The sequence below is a fragment of the Lissotriton helveticus genome, chromosome 3_1, assembly GCF_964261635.1.
Source record: "Lissotriton helveticus chromosome 3_1, aLisHel1.1, whole genome shotgun sequence".
Lineage (NCBI taxonomy): Eukaryota > Metazoa > Chordata > Amphibia > Caudata > Salamandridae > Lissotriton > Lissotriton helveticus.
This window is the reverse complement of record NC_136061.1, coordinates 1533922134-1533946837: the sequence shown is the minus strand read 5'-3', so window position 1 is coordinate 1533946837 and position 24704 is coordinate 1533922134. Positions and strand designations below refer to the sequence as shown.

At 41.5% G+C, this 24704-nt stretch overlaps 1 protein-coding gene across 7 annotated transcripts in view; it reads right to left on the bottom strand.

Annotated features, from left to right (window-relative positions):
- The window catches only part of HYOU1 (hypoxia up-regulated 1), a 231065-nt gene that overhangs the window by 195037 nt on the left and 11324 nt on the right, over positions 1 to 24704 (bottom strand). For all 7 annotated transcript variants that reach the window (XR_013608815.1, XR_013608816.1, XR_013608817.1 and 4 more), the window contains exons 2-4: positions 13328 to 13425; positions 8039 to 8132; positions 5890 to 5968 (exon numbers count right to left, since the gene is read on the bottom strand). Coding sequence is in view for 4 of the 7 variants with exons in the window: in XM_078682202.1 (XP_078538328.1) it covers positions 5890 to 5968; positions 8039 to 8132; positions 13328 to 13425 (271 nt within the window). In the remaining 3 variants the exon portion in view is untranslated. The remainder of the gene's footprint in view (positions 1 to 5889; positions 5969 to 8038; positions 8133 to 13327; positions 13426 to 24704) is intronic.

Here is a 24704-nt window from a genome sequence, read left to right as displayed (position 1 = left end):
ACAACAGCCAAACTGGGAAATATGCACTATAGATTTGCAAAACGGTCTCCTGCTTGCAAAACGCTGCACTGTGAAACGCTGGATAGCCAATAGCCCACAGCCTGCAAATGGCCTTGGGGTGTGCTGGAATGGGCTCTAGTGGAAGAACTGCGCCGTAAACAGATACAAACTGATGTGAAGGTCGAAGAGGACCTCAGAAAATGGGAGGCCATGATGATCCAATTAGCAGATGACACGGAAAATGGCAGAGGGTGGCCGGGACCAGGGGACAACAGAGGAGGTACAGTAGGGGACTTAAGCAGGATGTTAAAATGCACATTAAGATTCATTCATAGGTGGGGCAGGGTGCTGCCTAGGGAGGAGGGAAGGAGTAATAACTATTTGTATTGTCCTTGTCTCAGTCAATATCGCTGCTGGGGGTGGCTGTCAACAACATGTGCATGGGAAGTGGATTAATATTGGTCATGTACATTTACTAAAAGTGTGCAAACAGGATAATTCTTTTTTTTTTTAACATAAAAGAAATATATAAAGAAATGGGCTGCTCAGTTATCAACCGATTTGCATCACAGGCTGAACATGGACACAAACTGTTGCAGTGCCACACATCTGAAATTGAATTGTTCTCTCCAAGTCAATAGTAGTCCAACGCTGCAACAGTCAACTTTTTTGCTGATTTAACTCTGGCTCTCAATAAAATAAAAACCAGTTTCTCCTCCGTGATACTCATGCAAGTTTAATACAAGCATCATTTCACCAACTTTCTTTTTGACATACAGCCTCCTTATGCTCCTTTAATTCTTCAACCTAGTACAATATTGAAGTTCCTAGTAAATGATAATAAATTACTGAAGAAATGTTAATACAAACATGGACTCATACAATCCATTATTTGCGATAGACCGAGATGATACACAAGTATAAAAATAATATTTATTTGAGAAGTTTCATATAGCCCGAGCATGACCAGTCAGGGTATAGGAGCACTGCACATATAGCAGTCAGGTCCTACATACAGGAGAAAACGCATGAAGGAATATATAGGGCACAATACAAATACAATATACCAATCAGCCTGGTAGCTTAGCAATAGGGAGTTAGCACTTCTCAAGTAACGACTACCACCCGACAGTTCAAGTTGTTTGGCCAGGTAGAAAGGTGTGTTGTGGTAAATGGCCTTGCATGCCATGCAAGTTATCTTTAACTGGATTTTTGCTTCAAACGGGAGCCATTTTAGATGGTTTAGGTCTGGTGTTATGTGGTTGAATCTTCTGGATCCTGTGATGAGCCTAGAAGCGGAGTTCAGTGTGGCCCTTAGTGAAGTCAGTTTTACTTTGGGAAAGCCTGCAAGAATAGCGCTCCCGTAATCCAAATGGGAGAGGACTAAGGATTGGACTGCTAACCAAAAGTCATCAGGGGCAAGGAGGGTTTGATTTTTCTTAGTGTGTTTTGTTCGCTTCCCTGGTGGTTGCACTGATATGATCTTGCATATTCAGTAATTTCTTCAACTTTATACCAAATGATCGTTGATGACGGAGTTGATGGTGTGTGAGGCGCAGTTGAGAGCAGTAAGTGGAGTCATTCTTCTATGGGGCAGAGTGATTAGGAGGGGCGATCAGGAGAAATTCAGTTTTGAAATACATTTTTAAGCACAAAGTGATTCAAGTTGGTTATTGCTGGGTTTTCAGTATGGTACAATTGAAAACTTTGATTTCTTCAGTTGAGGATATTTTCAAATATAATTGTGCATCATCAGCCTACATTTGGTAATGAATGATTGAGAGCTTCAGAAGTTCAGTAAGAGGTTCCATGAACACAATAAAAAATGTGGGTGAGTGGATCCTTGAGGAACCACTATCGTGACTGGTGTAGTGTCAGATAGGGTTTGATTGACTTTTCTTCTTTGATCTCTATTATGAAGCAACAATGCAAACCAGTTTAAAACTGAAGTGGATGGCCCCCTTCTCAAGAAGGTCATTCACGCAGCCATGTTTGACAGTCTTAGCAGAAGTATTACACTGTAGCTCAGCAAAAAACCCTTATAAGCCCTCCAATTAGAAACAAAGCAGGTAATATAGATTTAATAGAAGATAATGGAGATGCAAATACACACAATGTAGAACATCTCTCTTCTCTTACCTGGTACAACTGCAGGTTGTTTAAATAAATTATATGCAGCTAGTCTCCCCAGTACTCCAGTCTGAAATACTAAACGGCTATGAATCTGATAAATAGGTACGGCTATGCTTACCTCAAATTGCTTCACGGTTCTAGCCATAGCAACTCGGGCCCCTTAAGGTTCTTCGAGTGTGTGTCAAACAATGCTACTTACACATCTTGTTAGACCAGAATGGAAAACCTCTTTAAGAGAGTGGTTTCAATGGTGGTGTGCTGAAACCAGCTCTGATTTTTTTTATAAGAGAAGTCATTGTGATTTGATGGAAATCAAACAACTCTGGTGGATAGGTTTTCTGCAAAAGTAAACTTTCAACAAATATTGCTCTAATGTGCTGCGTTCTATGGTCCAAACACAGACCAAGGTACTGGATTAACCTCGCCATTAATTTCCTGGATTTACCAGCTCCAATTGGGTAATATTTTAACATTTTACAGGATAGTCCACTAGGTAGATCAACACATCAGTATGAAGAAAAAAATACTCTTCGATCTTGAACTAATCTGACTCACGATCCTGAAACGTCTGGAGGTAAAGGTACAAAATAGGGTTATACATTTCACTGAAAAACAAACATGGAATCTCTTAAAACTAGATTTTCTTCCTTTTAGATAGATCAGGAGAAAAGGTGTTCGGCATTCCCCAACTAACAGTATTCAGACCACTCCACGTTTCACTTGAAGTTGCTTCTTCACTCCTTACAAAAGAGTGGAAGGTGAACAGAAGATAAGAAGAAACTTAGATCAGGAGGACTTACAAGAAATCCAATTTAGATTAGAGGAGTTTCTTAAGATTGATTTAAAACAGACCGCCAAAAGGGTGGTGTGTGATTCTGAAGATGTTTTTCTCAGGAGAATTGAGACAAAAACCTTGAGGATCAAGAAAAAGTAATAACGGGAAAAAACTAAAGACAATAAAATATTTTTGTGGAAAATGGGAGGAAATTGGAGCCAGCAATATATTTTCAGATACCAGACTCTTTTGTTACAAAAATCAGTAGTATAGTTTGACCATAGCATGAGAATCAATAGATGTAGGAAGCAATGGAAAGTGAGTAGATCACAACACTTTGAATATTGTGAAACAACTGACTTGACTGGCCTAGAAGACCAGGGCAGAGATGCCCAGGAACTACAATCAAAGAAATCATAGCCAAGTCCTCAGAGACTCTAGTATGCAATTGCCTAAAGATTCACCAGGATTTTGATTGCGAACAGTATGATGAAAGTTTAACTCCAAATACAGTGGTTGTCAGTGAATGGCTTTAATCGCTACATTTGCTGAATTGATATCGGAGCATCTAATGGTGCCAATGCTGCGATTACTGAAGATGAAACACACAACGCAAATGCTGGTCTTAAAAATAAGAAGACTGTGGGCCCAGATGGTATTCCAGCAGAAGTTTATAGAGGAATTACAGAGCTTGTAGTCTCAAACATGAAGAAAGTGAACTCTAATCTGAAAGATACAAAGGATACCACAACTATCGAATCAGGCATAGGGACCCAAAGGTCTGAGAATCCTACAGAGCAATTGCTTAGTTCTTCTCGGTCCAGCTCTGGCCATCAAACTGGGAGCGTTAGTTGGTACTATATTTAAAATACTTATTCCTGAGTGTCAGCTACAAAATGTAATCCTCATCTTGATTGGCTCAAATGGTGGAGGCAACCATCTCTCCTTTAGCTAGAAGTACACTTAGCGCAGTTATGATCTTCAACCAGGTTAATAGGATATTTCTTCTGCAGGTATCAACCATCATTAATGTGGGTGGTGCTTTCCTCACTGCAGTAAAGCAAATATCCACAAATATTTAATCAATAGTAATCTTACACCTAGTTTTAAGATACCAAGAGGCACCAGACAAAGCTGTACATGGTCACCATTATTATTCAACTACTTGTTTAAAACACTAGCACAGCCAATGAGCATTAGAAGAGGGAATTAAAATCATTCCAATGCAGACATCTGAAGACAAAAGTTGCTCCTAGTGCCAATGACTTGGTAATTTATACTATTTGGATATCTGGCAAATTAATTTCATTCAGAAATGATGGATTGGACGTAGCACTTGAGGCTAGACAAGTATGGAAAGCACTGAGGTACTTGGGCATCATGATAATCCATTAACTAAACGTAATCCCTGAACAAAAACTAAGGCCATTAAAGAGGATCAGCTGCTAAAAAAGTGGTAGAATCTTCGGCTTTCAACTTATGGAGGAGTCAATACAGTAAAAATAAATTTGTATTCAAGTTCACATTTTATTTCTCACAATTTTCTTATACTTCTACAATAAAGTAAGATTTAAACACAAGGAATAGTTAGCTTGTTCCTAATGGAGGTGTTCCAAGTGTGAAAGGTGGCATTGAGTGGCAGTATAAGTGTTGAATGAAGTGATAAGAAGGGTTTCAGTCCAAAGGGAAATTTTTCTACTGGACTATATTCATACACTACTTAGGTATTCAACACTGTGCAATTTCAAGAAAGATAGGAGTTTAAAAAAACACATTGATTAGTCTTCAAAACACACAAGAAAACATACGTTTTTTTTGTGGTGGCAAAAATTGATCTAATGCTGCAGCAGGAGCAAAATAAATGTTTGCTCTATCTTGCACTTCCAAGCACTTGAAACATAGCTTAAAAATGGGTCTCATTTCATCTGATTGGCTGAAGGCAGTGAAAGTAATGTTTATGTGAGACAAATTGTCTCAAGGGGAAGAAATCAGAATTCTGGTTGTGTGGGTGCTAGATAGAAAGATAGAAGGTGACCAATATTTAATATATAATGATTATTATGCCTTCTCTTAATGAGGAATTCATGGTTCCATATTCCTACAATTTTTCAACACAAAGACACCAAATTTGTGTCAGGATTGGTTTTGGTGTAGACAAGGATGCTCTAACAAGTCTAGAAATGACACGATCTTTTGAAGGTACTATGAACACAAAAAAAAAGCTTCCATGCTGATCTTCACCATTACAATAAACACTGATATTTAGGGTCACATACAATAAACATTTGAAAACCTAAAGCTCTCCGGAAAGACCTCCATGATGGTCCACCTTGGAATCATAGGTTTAAAAGGGATAGTGGGTAGATTATGACATCTATTCAAGAAGAGCAGCAGAAATGAGACTCTTCGTGGATGACAATGTAGTAGTTCACAAGGGATCAATTCACATCCATTGTATTCCAAAAATATTGCTGACCAGACGCTTCTTAGGAACAGCTTAGTGGCTGAATCTCTATAAATATCTAATATACGAAGTACACTTCTTCCACTTTAATCTGCAAATCTACTGCTGCCATGGTGGGTTGGTGGTGTGTTTTGAATAGCAGTGACACTATTTATCAGGTAGAGGATTCAACACCAAAAGATAAGAAATCCTTCAATGAAGATCAGAGCACTAAGTAGGTATGGGTGTGGTTACATTGCTGGTGCACACATGTTAAGGTCTCACACATCATGCTTGAGTGTTACAACCTATTTAGAGATAGGGATATTGACCACACTTTACAAAGGCAGCAAAAAAATGAAACAAAGGGAGAAGAGATGAAGCTCACAGCCCCCCCATTGTGGGAGGAGCAGCAGGCTGATCAGAGGTAATGGTTTCCCAAGGTAGTCATGGAGAGGAAGAAAAAAAATAGGACAAGGAAGTAATACTAAAGTAAGAAAGAGCAAGTCTAAAGAACTTCATGTAGGCAAAATCTTACCATTGCCACTGCATTCTCTCCAAAGAGACGTTCGTTCTCCTTCAGAGCAACAGCAACCGGAGTTTTCCTCCGCGATTCTCTAAAATAAAATCAGAAAAAAAATACTTAGGACTCTACTCTGAACTTTCCACTGAACCCACACTTTCCCTTTGGCATTCACACACAAGCACCTAAAAGGGACCCTTTAAATCCACAAGATGGGCAGCAATCATTGATCACACATTAACAATGAAAAGAAGCCTAAAAACCAATCCATCGTCAGCAGACATGCTACCATCTGTTCTGCGAGGAGCAAATTCAGTATGGCAAGCAACATCTTGTAAACATTTTCAGACAAGGTTGACAATCCATGCACTATGAAGAAGAAAAAAAAAAGCTCAACTGTATGGTCATTTGTATCAAAAGGTCCACAACGCTCATCTCTTTCGTGACTCAGAGTTCTCTCCAGCTTTCCCACCACAATCTGTGCCAGTTTCAATGCTGTGACTGCCAATCACCTTTCCGATATCCACATGATTCGTGAATCACTTCAACACTTTCCCTCCAACCAATGCACAAAACTAGTTCCTACATTCAAGACTGCAACTATCTGACCACCGTGTGACCCAAACAGCCCTCACTTCATGAAGTACTGGGCTCTAAATTGTTCTCCCTCCGGTCCTCTATGTTCAAACACCGGTTCTTATCTTCAGGATTAGCTTTAGGATGGTGTAACTTCAATTTAAAATGCCAACATCTCATACCCCTAAATTCCAATCCAGAACTCTACTTACCCTCTCAAAAAGCTGGATCACTGCCCTCTCTAACCATCGCCCAAAGCTAAAACTTGTTAAACCTCATTTAGTACAGCATACAAGTGCTTCTCTCCATGAAAATGACTAGACTTCAAGCTCAGTGTTAGTATATGACGGTCGGCTGAGATAATGTCTTCCACTGCTACTCGACTCTGAAGCATTTAACACCGTCATCCATCCCACCAACTACACTTGCCACCCTCAGCAGCACAAACTCAAGACTTCCATTAGTTCAGTCTCCCGCCCAAATGGATTCTTCAGTCTTCCGGTCGTCTCAAATGTTTCACCTTTCCATCTAACTGTAGACAGCACTACTTCTCAAAGTTTACCAGTTATGTCCAATCCTGCTTTCTCTGTGGGCAACATCACACCTTATAAGTGTCCAAACCACCTCTTAGCGGATGGCACTCAAATCACTTATTTTTATCCCTTCTCCTTCAATCTTATATCGGACTACTCAACTACCATTCACTGTATAGCCCAGACAATTCAACGCACCCTAATCCAACCCCAGTAGCTATTAAGTAGGTGTAGAATTTCTCACTTCCACCACAGGTGTATATCAGGTACCGAATATACTCAAGAGCAGTACCCACCTCTGATTACACAAATCCACACATAACTGCTCTATACATGAGCAAAACAAAAGCTAGTAGTCTTGTCTTAACCCCAGTATGCATGCACTACAGCCAATGGTAAGGCCATTAACTTTGGTACTCCCATCATCGGTAACATCCACAAACGTACACCTACCATCACATTAATTTAACAGAAAGATTGGCTATCTGTCTAAAACAAGACGTAATACAAATTACCAACTAATGCTTTTACGGTGGCCCACAGAACGTTCTCCCAGTGGGCACACTAAAACTATATCCAACAACACCCTTCTAGGAACTTTTAAAACGGGAATATACCTATAGAACGAAGCACTCCGTGCTGCATCAAGATTCCAGTTCTACAGCCTCCTGGGCCTTCTCAATTTAATCGGTTAATTGACAAAGTAGGAGCAATCCTTAAGGCCCACCTTCTTCACTCAGAATTTTATTTCTATTTCCTCACACCTTCAACCTTCTCTACAAGGCCCCACATAACGTGCACATAACGTGTCCTAGGGCTCAAATGAAAATAATCCATACTCTAATTGCCAAGGTTTTGCCTTTAATCACCTGCTCAATATAATTCCCAACTGCATTAATGTACAAACTGAAGCAAACATTAGCACTATATACTGCTTGATACTGTGTATGGTGTTTAAGCATTACAAAAACAAAACAAACAAACAACACACTGCCTGTCCTCTAAGATGAAAAATGAAAAGCATCACCTGGTTTCAACCACACAATGCTTCTTACTTGTTTAAAACGATCTCCATGGGAACTCCCGGCTTCACAATAGCCACCTTCATCCACTCACTCCCAAGATCAACGGACATGACAGCCAGAGATTCTGTGAAGACCAAAGAAAAGTGAGTAGAAAGCGGACACCTTCCGACCTCCAATCAGAAGGTAGTTATTAGTGACCTGATGTGACTCAGACAGGTCTGTGCATATACTGAAGATGCTGAATACAGAACGTAAATTTTTCTGAAAATGTTTTACATAAGGCAAGTAAAAGTGGAATTAAGAGATAAGGTTGTCAAAGGGAATAAAAAGACATGGGAGTGACACCAAAATTAAAGAAGAAAAATAGGACAATAGATAGTGGAGGTAGGACACCATTGCAAAGGTGATAAAAAGTGCAATGCTTTGCCAGAATAAAAGCTTGCATTGGTAAACCATGCCCAGTATTTTGGAATAGCAAAGAGATATTGGCAGAGTCATTGATGACGACTGCTGGGGGTACTGCTGCTCCATGACCAAAGATGCATCACTGAATGGGCGACACAGGTTCATGCATTTTAAATATGTCAACAGAGTATACTACACACTAGGTCGGCTATTGAGGTATGGGTTGAGAGTCAGCAGAATGTCAACGGTGCCCAGGGCGTGAGGCTGTTTTCTTGGATTTTTTACAAGTTGCATGGTATTACCAGATTGTGTAAATGAGTTCTGGAGGGCAGTCATTTGGGAGCTAGAGGCTATCATAGGCCCTACCTTGGAGATGAACACGTTATTGGCCCTGCTAGGATAGGACAAAGGAGTAGATAAAGGGGGACAGGAAATTAGTAGCTATAGGTTTACTGCTGGACAACCGCCGGGTGGCAATGCGGTGGGCCAGGGTTCCAGTCCTCACCCTAGCAGACCTGCATATTTATATGGTATATTGCAACATGCAGTCAGATGTATACAACAAACTATCCTCCCCCATCCAGGGAGTTTTATATAGCGCGAACTGGACCTGAAGGTATCAGAGCACTTTACACGAGCACCAATTGCATTACAAAAGGGACAAATTCATTTTTAGGGAGTAAGAAACAGGGGGAAACAGAGGGAGGGGAAACAGGGGCACTGTGAGAGACCTATCGCATAATGAGTAGGAGAAGAGACATGTCTTTCTGGGAATACAAAGAGCAGTAGACACTGGGGGTCTGTAGGACAGATGAGACTGCTTTGGTAAGAATCAGACCATGCAGATATGACATGAAGGTGTGTGTATAGAACCCATGCTGCATATGAAAACCACAGCAGAGGGCTTTATGTGAGATGCTAGTGAGGAATGCAGGATAGTTGTATTTCGACTATCTAGGCACTGAATCAGGATGTAATTAACGACTCTGGGAAAATCTATATGTGGTCATACTGTATCCAGTCAACTGTAAAATATATTTGACGAATAACGATTATAACAGATAAAGCAAAAAGAAACCATACCCAGTATACCAGCTAGAGGTTAAATCAGCCAAGTGGTTGGGGTTCCCTTGTGTTTTAATCACGTGACTAAGCTGAATACAAGGGAAGGCCCACTCACAACTATCTAGGTCGGGGAAAGCAAGCACCAACTTCTCATTAAACCATACAGCTTCCACCCTTCCCACATACCACTTCGGTTAGTGAAGTGAAAACTGAAATCTTAATGAGAAGTTTCCCCATGAACCAGATTTGATAATGGAGAATGCTATTCTGATTTCCAGGGAAGCCCTTTTGTCGGCTAATTTGAAGGCTCAATTTTTTAAAACTTTATTTACATTATACTATACTCCGGATCGTATGCTTAAATGGGGAACCCGATATGACGGCAAATGCTTTCGCTGTGGGAGTGACAATGCAGATAGTCTGCATATATTTTACAGCTGTGTTAAACTGCACAATTTGTGTCTAGTATTGAAAAACTGCATCAATTCGTGTCTAGTATTGAAAATTTTCTATCACCCATAATACGGATTACTGCTAATGCTGTTAGAGACTTCACCCCCGTTCTCCTCCCACTCTGGACTAAAATCATTAACAGCTCCCTTCAGCAAGGTCTCATCCCAGACTCCCTCAAAGTGGGGCAAGTCACGCCCATACTCAAGAAACCTACAGCTGACCCGGCTGACTTAAACAATTACCGCCCTATCACCAATATCCCCACTCTGGCCAAGCTGCTGGAAAAATGTGTGCAACTCCAACTAACAAAACACATTGACCGGTTCGAACTCCTCGACCCGCATCAATCAGGCTTCCGAGCGAAACACAGCACGGAAACGGCCATGACACACATAATTGATGACGCCCTCCAAATCCTTGATCGCAATGACTCCTGCCTCCTCATCCTCCTGGACCTCTCCTCAGCATTCGACACAGTCAAACATGAGAATCTATTAGAGCTCCTAAATACCAGAATGGGCGTATCCGGGACTGTGCTCAAATGGTTCACTTCCTTCCTACACAACAGATCTCAGAAGTTCAAGATCAACAACGTGCTGTCCTCACCTGTACCAGTAGATCTAGGCGTCCCACAAGGATCTTCCCTCTCACCCACGCTGTTCAACCTCATCATGGAACCACTCGCTACCTTGCTCCAAGCATCCAATGTACACTTCCATATGTATGCCGATGACACTCAACTTTACCTAAAGGTACAATCCCCGGAAGACATCAAACTTCTGAACTGCACACTTAGAAACACCCAATCGTGGTTGGCCGACAATCACCTCAAACTAAATGCGTTGAAAACTGAGTTCCTCTTGATATCACCCACTGCGAAAATGACCACCACCCAAACATGGCTCAATCACCTAACAGCACTCAATGTCCGACCCACCATCGTTGACTCTGCGAAATCCTTAGGTATCACACTTGACGCAAAGCTCAATATGCAACAACACATTAGCAAAGCAACGAAGGGAGCTAACTTCCAAATCAACACTCTGAGGAAACTCAAACCCTTCCTCCCAGCCAAAGATTTCCTAACTACTGTACAAGCCCTAGTCATCCCCCGCATAGACTATGGAATTGTGGCCCTCAGTGGACTCCCTCAAGCAACAACCGCACCCCTAAGAGCCTCCTTGAATGCTGCCGCGAGACTCATTTCTGGCTCAAGGAAACACTCTCATATAACCCCTGACCTGAAATCCCTGAACTGGCTACCCTTTGAAGCCAGAATACAACTGAAAATTGCGGTGATGACACACTCAGCCATACACCACAAGGCACCCAACTACCTCACTCAAAAGTTGTCTATATCAGGAGGCTCGAGATCCAATAGAAGTACAAAAAGTCTGCTCCTGAAGCCTCGCAGATTCCGTAAGCAAAAACATACAAACGCTCCTTCTCAGGAATGGCACCCAGGATCTGGAATGCACTCCCTCCTGAAACGAGGCTTATCTCCTCCTCTACACTCTTCAAGAAAGAAGTGAAAGCCATCCTTATGGCCAAGTTCACCTGATCCTTACGGTTGCTGCTCAGAGACTTCTCAGAGACTTTTCACCGATTTTGTAACGTTGGACACTTAATGGTCCAATAACTTTATATTCATGACCTACTGACCTCTGTTGCAGTCGGATCAAAGACTCTGCACCGTCTTATAGTATTGTCTATTTTGTGTGTTTATTGGTATCTATTGATCGCCATGGTAGTTGGATCAGAGTCTCTACACCGCCTTATTTTTATTGTCTATTTGAGTGTTCTCATGATCTCTATTGTAGCTAGATCAGATTATGCACCGTCCTATATTATTGTCTATTTGTGTGTCTATTGTTACCTCATGATCTATATTGTAGATAGATCAGACTCTGCACCGCCTTATTTTACCGTTTTATCTGAGTGTTTACTTGTATCTTATCAGCACATGACTGTTAGCTTATTATGCTACCGTTTACTATACTGTACCCAATTATTTTGTCTAGTCACCCTTCTGTTGCCCACTCCCCACATGTGAAGCGCTCTGATATCTGTAAAGATCTTGTTCGCGCTATATAAAACTTTAAATAAATAAATAAATAAATTTAAGATTTCTCCAGCACTTATGTTATTGGGAATTGGGCAAGCCGTGGAAAAAGGGACGCCCCTATTTAAACATAGGTATTTATTATTTGTAGCAATGACTGCAGCTCGTTTATGTATTGCATCAGATTGGCTGCAACCGGAACCTCCAGCATTTGAATTCTGGCGGGCCAAAATGTACAACTTGTTTAAATTAGAATGGAGTCTTTACGCCGTAAAAGGGGCAAGAAAGCGCAAACTTGGTATGCTCATTTGGGGGGCAATTTATGAACACATGGAGATGTGACAATGTCATTTGATGTATTTGTGATTGGTTCTCCGATTGTTTTCTTCTTCTCTCAATATGCTCCTACTGTGGAATTATCAAAAAAAAAAAAAAAGGAGAGAGAAGTTTCCCCATGTGTGGCTTCATATTTAAGCAACAGTTTGTGGCGATTGATTTGTTGGAGTAACCTCCTGTATGCGATCTTACCTTGTCCTGCAGTGTCTAAGTTCAACACATTTTTGGTCACAAAAGGCATAAAAATAAGGTGTGCATGAAGCAATACTTCAAAACAAAATCAGGATGCCTCAGCCAAGTCAAAGCGCTGGCATTCCTTAGTAATGAGCAATTAATCACAGTCCTCCTGGCAGGGGCAGGATAAAATGAGCAAACAATTATATCGACATGCGCAGCTTCTGCCAAACAAAAAAACACCACATCGGAATAATTCTCAACAGACCAAAACGTCTGCCAGCATTTTCCTGGAACAAAATTGCTACCGTTTCTTTTCTTGGATTTTATCCAAAGTGTCAGAGGCTGTGATTTTGAGACCTACATACTCTTAAAGACTTTAGTCACATTAACCAGATGAGGTGTCCAACCGGGAACACAAAGCAGCTGCAAAATGTGCACTGGAGAGCTCTGCTTTCCTTCTTGGGGGGAATTAAGCTGCAAAAGGTATTAACTAGAAACCCACCAAGAGCGGCCATAACCAAACCTAACATTTACCCTCAAGCACTGCACTCTAGCAGCAGTCCTTAAGCTTAGAGCTTCTAAAAAGATGCCAAAATACCATCGATCACTGCCAATAATTTGCTAATATGACATGCGCACATGCTAAACTGCCCTTCTACCTCCACTTTCCAAGTTAGAAAAATTTGGGGTTTTTTTGTATATCGATATACTTAACAAAATATATGATATGGTCACCACACAGATCTGTGGCAGTTAGTCCTTGACCGCGACCTAGAAACAAAGACATCAAGTTGTATGTACAGAGAACGTAGTATACACACCTGTCAGTAATGGAACGTTGACCAGAAGTAGGAAGGACAGCACACATAGTGGCAGAAAAATCTTCCCCATGGCGACTCTAGGCAAAGTGGTCTGTGACCTACAGAGAGCAAGAATAATAAAGTTAGTGGTACACCTCGTTATACATCAGCAACACTTGGGCATTCTTTCAAAGTATCTCTGTTCGCATATGCACTAGTTCCTGGGACTTGAAAACGGCTTTGACATTCTGTTGGTCTTTTACAACTCTAATTGAAAATGTTGGCTACTTCATTACTGACAAGCACACAGATACAATATTGTGACAGCGAATGAAAATGTTTTTTGCAGTAATCCATGCACTACTGACCAAAATACAATCCTAAAGCTAGAACCGGAGTCTCTATTTTCTCCATAACCCATCTGAAAAAACTATGTTGGGGTGGTAGGCCTAGTACATATTACAATCAAAAGAACAGAAAGACTTCCCAAACTGACAGAAATATATACCACCAAAAACAATATCAACATCTGTCGAGACATACAAGCTATGGGGACATATTCTATATGCTTGTAAGAATGCTAACCATGCCCAAGTGTCACTAAATGAAAGCAAGGGCTGTCACTAAATGGAAGCAAGGGCCGCCATGATGCCGCTTCCGCCTGCTTCAGATTAAATGCACAATAACACTGACAAGCTTTGCCAAAAGTTTGAGATAAGAACAGAGGAATGGCACATCACTCATTTTGCTCAAGTCAAGCCTGCTCAGAAGCAGTCGTCTGAATAATATAGATGGCTCAAACCCCCTAGCTGCAGAAATTACAACCACGGTCATATTGTGGATGGGCTAAAATTATTCTGTACCGAGTTTAAAAGAATGAAAAAAAAGTATGAATTTAAATTTCAAAATGTTATCCTTATTGGATTTTGATATTTTAGCACCCTTAACAAATCCAGGCCGAAATACAATGTGGCAAAACATTAAGCGAAATTTAAATTACAATGGCATAATTTCAGGAATTTTGTTTGTTAAGCAAAATTCCGAAAATGACTCCACTTTACATAATTCTGTGCTGTTGGCTGTAAAAATGTAGTACGAATGGTGCACGCGGACAACAGAATGCGAGCGGCTGTTGTTCGCACTAATCTGGTTTAAAAGCATCCTCAGGCCAAAAATTGAGGTGAAGATGCATTTTACATTAAACTAACAGGAAATTACAGATTTGCATTTCGCTCAATTCTGTGTAATTGCTTAATTTGCGATAATTAAATGGTAATAATAATACGTCATTGATAAAGCAAATGGTAACTCCATCTGAAGTGTCCTCGACCTAGGAAGTAATTTTCTAATAAGGAACAAAAGTAAGGAACCAAATTGCACTGTATCAGTCCTAAAATGGTCTAAAAAGCAGTGTCTTGAGTTTCTTCTGAAAAACTAAGCATTCCAGTCTCAGATCCAAGGGCAAGGTGTTTCACAAATTATGTACACCCCTACAAAAACATTGACGATGTGCCCACAAGGTATCATTCTAAAAACATTGGTCCGACTCATTTGTCTTGTAATACTTAACCATTTAAAGAGCTTTGAAAAACGCCAGGCATGGACAGCCATCACGTCTGCACTGCACATCATATGCTTATGGCTAAACATATTTTAATACTAAAAAGAGACGGAGTGAGATTTTAAGACCTAGGATATATGTATTACTATCTTAACACTAATTAGATAGTAGTACATTTCATGCTAACCTAACTAAAAACTATTTTCACTCAGAAAAACTAACATTTATAGATCGCAATTATTTAGCAACACTGTGTATAACAAGCAACTATGAGTACTGGGCCTGTTACTGCTCTTTTGCAGCACCTGAAGTCTCTAATGGTCTCAGATAATTAGAAATATGAATAAGTTTGAGCACTGCTACAAAATTTAGGATGTGTACCGATGAAGTTTACTGTGCTCCAGGGTTTACTCCCCACTCAGGAGAAAAATATCATAACAAATAAAGCAAGTCTCTATTCGGCTTGTCTCCTTGGGCACAAGTTTAGGCTGGATCTCCAGCAATTAATTCGCTACAATTCAAAACTTCTTTCCAAAAAGTTTAATTATAATCATAGTCCATGATTTATACAACAATCCTTGATGTTGATTCACATCATTCGAAATTTCATGATTATCATCAATATAACTTTCTTGTTGATTTTAACATGGAGTGGCCTCCCAATGCATTTCGGCGCGATAGCGCCTTTGTCAAGGGATCTGTGAATCAGAAATGAAGGTAATTAGTGCTACTTTACTATCGCCACCCACATAATACTCTACAGAGTATTATGTGGGTGGCGATAGTAAAGTAGCACTAATTACCTAAGTTATATTGATGATAATCATGAAATTTCGAATGATGTGAATCAACATCAAGGATTGTTGTATAAATCATGGACTATGATTATAATTAAACTTTTTGGAAAGAAGTTTTGAATTGTAGCAAATTAATTGCTGGAGATCCAGCCTAAACTTGTGCCCAAGGAGACAAGCCGAATAGAGACTTGCTTTATTTGTCTCTAATGGTCTACCAGTGACCTCAAACTTCTAACCCCCCCCCCCTCCCAGACAACACTGAATGCCATTCCTATTCCATCATTGCTGAGCATGGACAGAGGTCTACAAAAAGTATTGCTCTGATCCCTGAAAGCAAAAATCCCCCCTCCAAATACAATCTATGGTAAGGATTGGAGGAGCAGGAGAGGCACACCTCAGCGCAGGGTAGGAGCTTATAAGATCATTTCATGGCTATTTTTTTTTTAGTACCGCATAATCTACAATATGTACAATAGGGCAAATTCATCAAACAAAAACAGCAATTGACCCCAAAAAAATGTGCTCCTCTTAATTTGGGTGTTGGGAGCCCGTCACACTCGTGGGTCCCAATGTTTCTGTACCCATGGTTGCCCTCCTTTTTCTCTAAAAGTGCTTTTCGGCACTAAAGTTACCAAGGAAAACGAACCTCCCATATCTTTTTTAAATTATTATTTTTTTGTTTAATAAAAGTCATAATTTTGGTCCAGTGGGTCCATCAGACCCATGGAACATAGTGCTGCTTCACCAAGAATATCTACTGCCTTTCGAAGTGGGATGTTTCTTCTGTCCTTTGTTAAAAACATGGGCTTTCATCTTGCCCATCCGCCTCGCTGCAGTCTGTCTCCCAAAACTGAGGTGTCTCTTCTGCTATAATGTTCCCCTCCAGTAGAACATTACTCTGAGGCCCAAAGCAACACTGGCTCAGCCAGTGTGCATTGGCCCATCATGCAAGCAAGAAAGGGTACTAAAACAGCCGTAATTGGGATTTGGTCATGGTCACTGGATACATTAGATTTTGCAGCTACTGTGTTTTAAGCATCATTATGGATTTGCCACACAATCCACCATCTACTGCATAATCTGCAGATTTAAAAAAATGTTTCCTGCTCAAACGGTCAAAAGATTAAAACTCTGCAATGTATGGCCGCACAGTAAAGGGCTTAAGTAAAGGTTGACTGTCACTTTTCTGTCACTTACTGCTATACTTGGGTGTGAAACTGCTACTTGCCCTGGGATACCTAAACGAGCACTCCATGCTCTGATTATGCAGAATTTCCAAACACTTCTGAGCTCTACAACTATGGGAAGGCTAACGTCAGAGTTCCTCTTGGTTAAATCGGAATGCAAAATCGAGGAATTCATGGATGTAATTGAACCCCCTCTTGCTAGAAAGCCTTATCTTCAGTTAAGGCACAGCACTTTACCAATTAGGTCATTTACTACTAAATGGTCCAAAACTAATATTGAAGGTTGCCCTGCCTGTGATTACAAAATTGAAAATGTACCACATGTTTTGTTTTTTTGTCCTGCTTATTCTGCAATTAGAAAATGTTGGCTGATTCCAATTTGTAAGAACCTCAAATTTCTGCATTTTATCCAGGCATGTAGAATATTTACTTACGACACCCATCCCCCCATTGTGTTTGGTGTATCTCGATACCTATTCAGTATGTGGCGTAGGAGACAAACATTTTTAACCTAAATGTTAGTAATTATGAAATGTTATCATTCCTCTTCATTGATAACTCACAGTTTAATTCTCTTCTTAAAAGTCTAATGATTATTTATTGTTTTAACAATTTGTGCTGGTTTGTATTTTACGTGCACTTTTATTGTTAACAAATGTAACATTAATGAAGTAATATTATCACAAAGTGTGCATTATGTGTGCATAATTTGCCTTTTCTTGCTGCGCGTTTAGTCAACAGGCTTTACCAAATGGAGTCACCTGAAGCTCCACAGTGTCACACATGTATTCTTCTAGAAAGGTAACGTAAGGGTGTTACCAGCTGGGTTCTAGAGTGCATCCTTTTAATGTACACTTATAAAAATTGTTCTAGGTATAGTCTGATTATTTATCACAAAACTATATAGATGCAAATAATTTACATATGCACAGTGCTTTTTTGCCACAGACTGACCTTGTAGAACTATAAATCGAAAGTCACTATCCCCCACTGTGCCCACCTTGATTCAATTCTGTGACTCTTTGGTCATGCACAGATCACATTAGCTAACTGTTTCTTAATGTAAAAGAGTATTTTCCACCCATTAGTTTAACTTGCATTTATTTTTTCATTTAGGTTGTACACGTTTTATTTTATGTAGTTACCTGATGGTAAAAAAGGTAACAAAACAACTGACAGAACATTTTGTTCTTTTTAACCACACCTTTTAATCCCTCACCCAACTCACTGACTGTGCACTTAGGGCATTAAGAATTACAGGTTTACGGACTTTTTTTTACAAGACTTTTGACCCTGACTTTTGCCCCGGACCTTTCCCCCTATCTGGTGCGGCTTTTTAATAAAATGGAGGAGGAAGGAGCTACCTCCGGTACAATGTCTGAGGCAGTGATTTCCGTGATCCCCAAGCCCGGAAAGGATCCCCAACGCTGTGCCTCATACCGACCAATAGCACTACTCAGTCTTGATGCTAAGCTATACTCTTCCATCCTTGCCAAACGCCTAAACGACCTCATGCCCGTCCTCATTCACCCGGACCAGTCGGAGTTTATTAAAGGACGTCAAACTCATGATAATACCCGTAGAATCATCCACTTAATAGAGAAAGCCAATAGACACCGAATTCCTGCGGTCTTAGTAGGCTTAGACGACGAGAAAGCCTTTGACAGAGTGGATTGGGCTTTTCTGTTCAGCACACTCTCAGCATTTGGCTTTTCGTCCAAATTGATCAACCTAGTAAGGGCTAATTATCGTCTTCCCCGCTCCAGGGTAGTGGTTAACGGGATACAATCGCCTACCTTTCTACACTCCAGAGGCACGAGACAGGGCTGTCCCCTTTCTCCTTTACTTTTTGCGCTTAGCATTGAACCCTTGGCTTTAGCAGTCCATACCAACCCAGATATTCAGGGCATCCCGTTTGCGGGGGAAGCCCACAAAATATCCCTGTTCGCAGATGATGTTCTTCTGTCGCTGTCCACTCCTGTGAAGTCCCTTCTGAGTTTGCAATCGGAACTTGAACGCTTCGAACAGGTGTCCGGGTTCAAAATCAACCTAGGCAAATCCTACATACTTAATCTCACTCTCTCACCCGCGGAGGCTCTAAGGCTTCAATACCTCACCCCGCTATCCTGAGCGGCCTCCTCCATACAATACCTGGGGATCCAACTTACACCGAGACTGGAGGGGTTATACGCTGCCAACTTCCCGCCCATTCTCACGCGCATTCAGACTGCACTCACGAAATGAAAGTCTCTCTTCCTTTCATGGTTAGGGCGCATTCATGCAGTAAAGATGACACTCTTGCCCAAGCTTCTCTATTTATTTCAGGCTTTACTCATCGAGCTAGAGCGTGATTTCTTCCTGAAGGTGAAAGCTATGGTACTACGCTTTATCTGGGAGGGTGGACGAGCTCGCTTCTCTTATTCTCTGCTACGCCGCTCTCGCACTGAGGGGGGGGGGTTGGCCTTCCAGACATCCTTCTATACTATAAAGCGGCTCAACTGAGGGTCCTAGTAAAGTGGTCCCAGCAGGAATCCGAGAAACATTGGCTCCATATGGATCGCAGTGTGACGGGACGAACCATTTGGGACTTGGTATGGCGGCACCGTAGGGATAGAAAACATATTCGTACACCCACATGCACCACTCTTAAAGTATGGGACTCTGTTTCAGGCAACGATAGGTGGACCACGTTCCCATCCCCGTTTACTCCAATCCACTTTACTCTAGCCTTCCCACCGGCTCAGTACGAAGGGCCATTTGACGCCTGGAGGAAAGGGGGCTGCTTAGCCTTAACGCATCTGTTCCATCATTTTGATCCCCTGACCTTCGATCACTGTAAGAGGGATTTTGAATTAGAGGACACAGAGAGATACCATTTCCTCCAATTGATGCACTGGGCCCTTGCCCCTACGATAAAGAGAGGCTGCCACCCGACCTTTGACAAAATTTGATGCCTTTCTTACTAAGTCTGCCACCATGAAAGGGGTGATCTCATTCATCTATAGTTTTCTACTTAAAACAGTGGTTTTCCCACGCCCCAGATATATGTCCATGTGGGAAGAGATAATACACCGTCCCATTTCCGAGGAGGAGTGGACACATCTTTGGTCCGATATGACCCGCTTTAATCATTCCTCGGAACTTAGGGAAGCTCACATGAAAACAATGATGGGCTGGTACTTACACCCTTCCAAACTTCACCGGATCTTTCCCACCTCTTCAGACAGGTGTTGGAGAGGATGCGGGCTACTGGGGGACTTCCAGCATATCTGGTGGGACTGCCCGACTATCCGTCCTTTCTGGGAGGAAATTCTGGCACATATAAAAGGACATGTTAGGTTATCCCATTCCCATTACTATGGCAGGCGTTCTTTTGGGGCTCCGCGATCCAGCCCTAGAACACCAGACAAGAGCCAACAAAATGATTATGTGGCTCTTCATTGGAGCGGCTAAGGCACTCTTGCGGCCACATGGAAGAAAAGTGAGGCTCCGGCTATCTCACTCTGGCACTCTCGCCTCTGGCAACTGCTTAGCCTCGAGCATATGGCTGACATTTTTAGGGATGATTATAAAAATATTGAATTTAAATGGAGGTCCCCTGGTCACCTTTCTCTCTCGGGGTCTCACGTCTGCAGTATGCCCTTCCTCCCATCAGAGGCCTTCATCTTTACCAATACTGAACCCAATCTCGGACTGACCATTCTATCGTTGGTTTTGTTACTGCCGCCACCACGCGTAGGGTGGGTGTGTGGCTGGCATCGGGGGGTGGGGGGTTTGTTCCATTGTTTCCTACCACATATTGGGTTATGTCTGTCCATGGCTTTTGTTTTTCTCACACAGCATTTCCATGGCGCATTTTGGAGAAGATAGTGTCACAGAAGGGCGCCACGAATCCTTTGGACTGCCTCTATGCGTCGTAAGGTTGCATGATCATTGTTTTCTTCCCAAGCCTCTGGTCATTTAGAAGCTGTATCTACCATTGGGCTTACTTATAGCGGAGAGGGGCTGTTTACGTGGTTCAATGCACTATGCATAATGGTATTCTTCGGCTGAGGCATTTTGCTCCCCTGCGTGGGATTAAGTGATGATGCAATTACGTTTGTGGTTGGTATTAAAATCCAATAAACAGATTTTTGACAAGAATTACAGGGTTTTTTTTTGGGGGGGGGGGAGAATGTATAGCGCGAACTACACCTGAAGGTATCACAGCGCTTTACATAAGTACCAGTTGCGTTACAGACAGACACATTCATTTTTTGTTAAGCACAGGGAGATTAAGTGATTTGCCCAGAACCACAGGATGATGTGCGCCCCTTTAGAGACTCGAACCCGGTTCCCCAGCTTTAAGGTCAACCGCACTAGCTGTTTGGCGACATCCTCTCCCCAAGTTCCACACTTCCCCAAGTTATCAACTTCAACCTCTGCATATATATGAAGACAGTCTGGAAACTTGCCAAACAAAGAAGGTTGCACTTCCAGGCCACCTTTATTTACAGGCCCTTGAAAAGCATTTACGACTCCCTAGAAATACAGTCACAAACTCCTAGTGGGGGCCGGTCCCAGAGCTTGAAGACATCTGGGTTAGGCACTCAAAAAGCAAAACATACACGGTTACTCATCCTTTCACTCATGCATCCATTCATCCACCCACAGGCTCATTCTTGCATTGACCCACTTACACAACCTCAATAAAAACACACACACACACACACACACACACAACTCAACAACATTTGCAAGACAAAAGTATTAAAAAAAAGAAAGAAAAAAAAACACACAGACTAAACAAGGTAGACATAAGCTAGCAATAACAAATCAGCAGCGGGTGCAAGAGTACTGTACACAGTGTATCAATGTTTTATGTTTCTAACATGGTTGCCATTTTTAGCACCAATGTGTTGGCAGTCATAGAATGGTATAACAATGATACACTGTTGACAATTGAATACCATTGTATGGGTTAGAAGCAGTGGCCACGGAACACTGCAGATGAGGAGAGCAGCAAGACCTGTTACCACTGTCTGGGAAGGAAGCTGCAGTACGCAGTAACAATGAAAAGAAATAAAGAAATGAAGAAGGCCTAATAAAAAAAAAGTGACTGAAATCTGAAGGACTATCCTACCACCAGTATCACCATGGCAATGAAGCACGCTAATTTTCTGGCAAAGGGTATATGTGACCATATAAATGCTATCACTCACAGGGTAAGAACCAAATACCGAAGAGGGCTGACCCATTGTCCAATGTGGTCGTGGATGGAAGCAGTGTATAAATGAAAACCATGAAGACCATCAGCAGAGGAAGGCCTACTCAAAGACTGTATGTGCGTATTTTAAAGTTTTATTAAAATAAAGATAAAATCTACATATACAGTTTTACAATCATGAGGACAGTTGCACACAGTCTATCGGTACCCAGTTTCCACGAAAACCCCACCTCCATGATCACTACAATAATGTTATATCTCATCGTCCGAACCTTGATCCAATATCGGAAGTGTACAGATGTTTCTCCTATAGGTATTCCATTTGCCCCACACCCTCCCCCATTTCTTTGGACATCCTCTGTGAATGAAGCTGGCCTTCTCAGCCACCATGACCATATCCATATCTCTACACCATTCTAGCAAAGTTGGTACGTGTGCAGACCCACATTTCTGCGCTAAATTTCGTTTAGCTATCTTCATGCCTGTCGTTGCCCACTGACGTTCAGGTGGGGAAGGTCTGTTGGTTCCCACATGTTTAGAAGGCAACATTTAGGATCGAGTGGGACTCGCTTCTCACTGACTTCCGTAATGGTGTCCATCACTGCTGCCCAGTAAGGTGTAAGCAGTGGGCATTCCCACAGGGTGTGATAAAATGTACCTATGTCACCACAGAGGCGAAAACAGTGTGGGTAAGGGATTCTTCCCATCTTATGCAGTGTTACCCCTGTGTAATAGGTCCTGCGTAGTATTTTTTGCTGTATCAGCCGTAGTCTAGAATATGTGCATATTTTTAATTATTAGATCCAGGCAGACAATTAAAGCCTGTCAGCCCTTCCGAAGAGACTCTAGCAAGAATTATTAAACATCACGAATATTCTACTCCTAGGAGAGGTCGTGAGGGGGGAGTGGGGGGTAATAAACACCAATATCCTTGCTTTTAAAGGTGAGATTTAATATAAGACAATTCTTCTCCGGCCTTTAACATGGTGAAGTAACAATTCACCCTTAAATTCCTATTGGGCTTTCAAACGTGTGTGTGAACGTTTCATGATAAGCAGATCATGGCACTGAAAAAAATTCTCAATGAACCAATCAGTTCTACAGCTTTTAACATTGGCATGTTGCTATAACCAATTTAGACTTACTGTAAGCCTTCCCACAAGGACACCACTGGGTACCCTGTAATACAACTCCAAACACGAACAAAATTACAGTAGGGTAAAATAGATAAAATCCCTACAAAGAGGGCCTAATAGGGATCAGAATGCAAAATTTCTATTTCAACCGCTTGCCCGAGTTGGTCACCAAAAGAATAGCTTACTATGATGATATGCGAGATTCCGTGTAACAAAATACCGGCCTACACGCTTCATTACAGTGTATAACAACACACTCTTAAAACTCCATTACTTTTAACACATGATTTTCACAATAAATAAGCCAAGGCCACTGGCGTTGTTTTAATAAACTGATTAAACCTAAGAAACTTGAGAGGACTTTTTTGTGTGAACCAATACAGCATATGGCCTTTATCTTCACTCGTTTGACAACATAACTCACATAGACCCAATTACCATTAACTAGTGAGTAACTGTTGGACCTAGATTACCCAAGCCTACATATGGTAGCCTGGCACAGTAGTGGTCTACAGCTAACTCCAAGCGCTGGTTAAGTACTTACAAATCTTACCCACAGTAACTCAGTGATGAACCACTAAAATAAAGACACAACACCACTGTTTGGAAAAATACCGATACCTTTTATAAAAATAATATGCTCTTCTTGTTATGCTTTTTAGTCAGGGATGAAAGACAATCAAATACACATCCACATGAAATTTAAATTACTCTTCAATATTTTTCCTGCTCAGAATTTGAGAATCAAAGGTACATTTAGGTTCTTTAGTTATTTAGGACACAAGACACTTCACTAATAACTTTTACAGGAAGGCAAAATACAGTCTGGCAGAGTAATATGTTTTTAAAGACACATTTGCAGGTACATTACATTTGTGATAAGAGGCTGTCTATAGTACAACCCACTACTCCACTAGGAGGTTACAGCTAGGGATTTGCACTCTACAGTTTCAACATGTTATTTAACCACTCTTAGGCGTGTACATTACCCCTCAGCTCTTAGCCTTCTTCTCACTCAACAGACCTCTACCACAGGGGTGGATCTTCTCAACATAAACCCCCAGCCATGTGGCTAAAAGGAGACAAAACAGAATCAACAATGTTCTCCCTTCGATCAATTCACAGGTTGCACCTTAATGGTGAAGGTTCTACTTCCTTAATTAATAACAGGATATAAGGGCTCTTCCTAGTGAGCCTGGTAATTCTCCCTGCCCACCACTCTCCCCCTCTTATCTCATTAGGAGCTAGAGTTTTTTACGTGGACTGGGCAGTTCTGTCACTCGGTTTCTTTATATGTAATTCTGGCGGCTTAAAAGTCAATTGCCTGTCTTTAAGATTTCCCGCTTTGATGCCTTCAGTCACCCGATGCTTCCTCTTCCCGCACCCCCTCTACCCGGCTTACTTTTGAGTTCCGGACAGTGCAGCTGGTGTTGCCTGGGTCCCGCGGTGCCGGGGAAGTCTCCCCGCAGTTGTAGAGGCGTCAGGGATGCCTACCTCAGACCGAGGCGCTC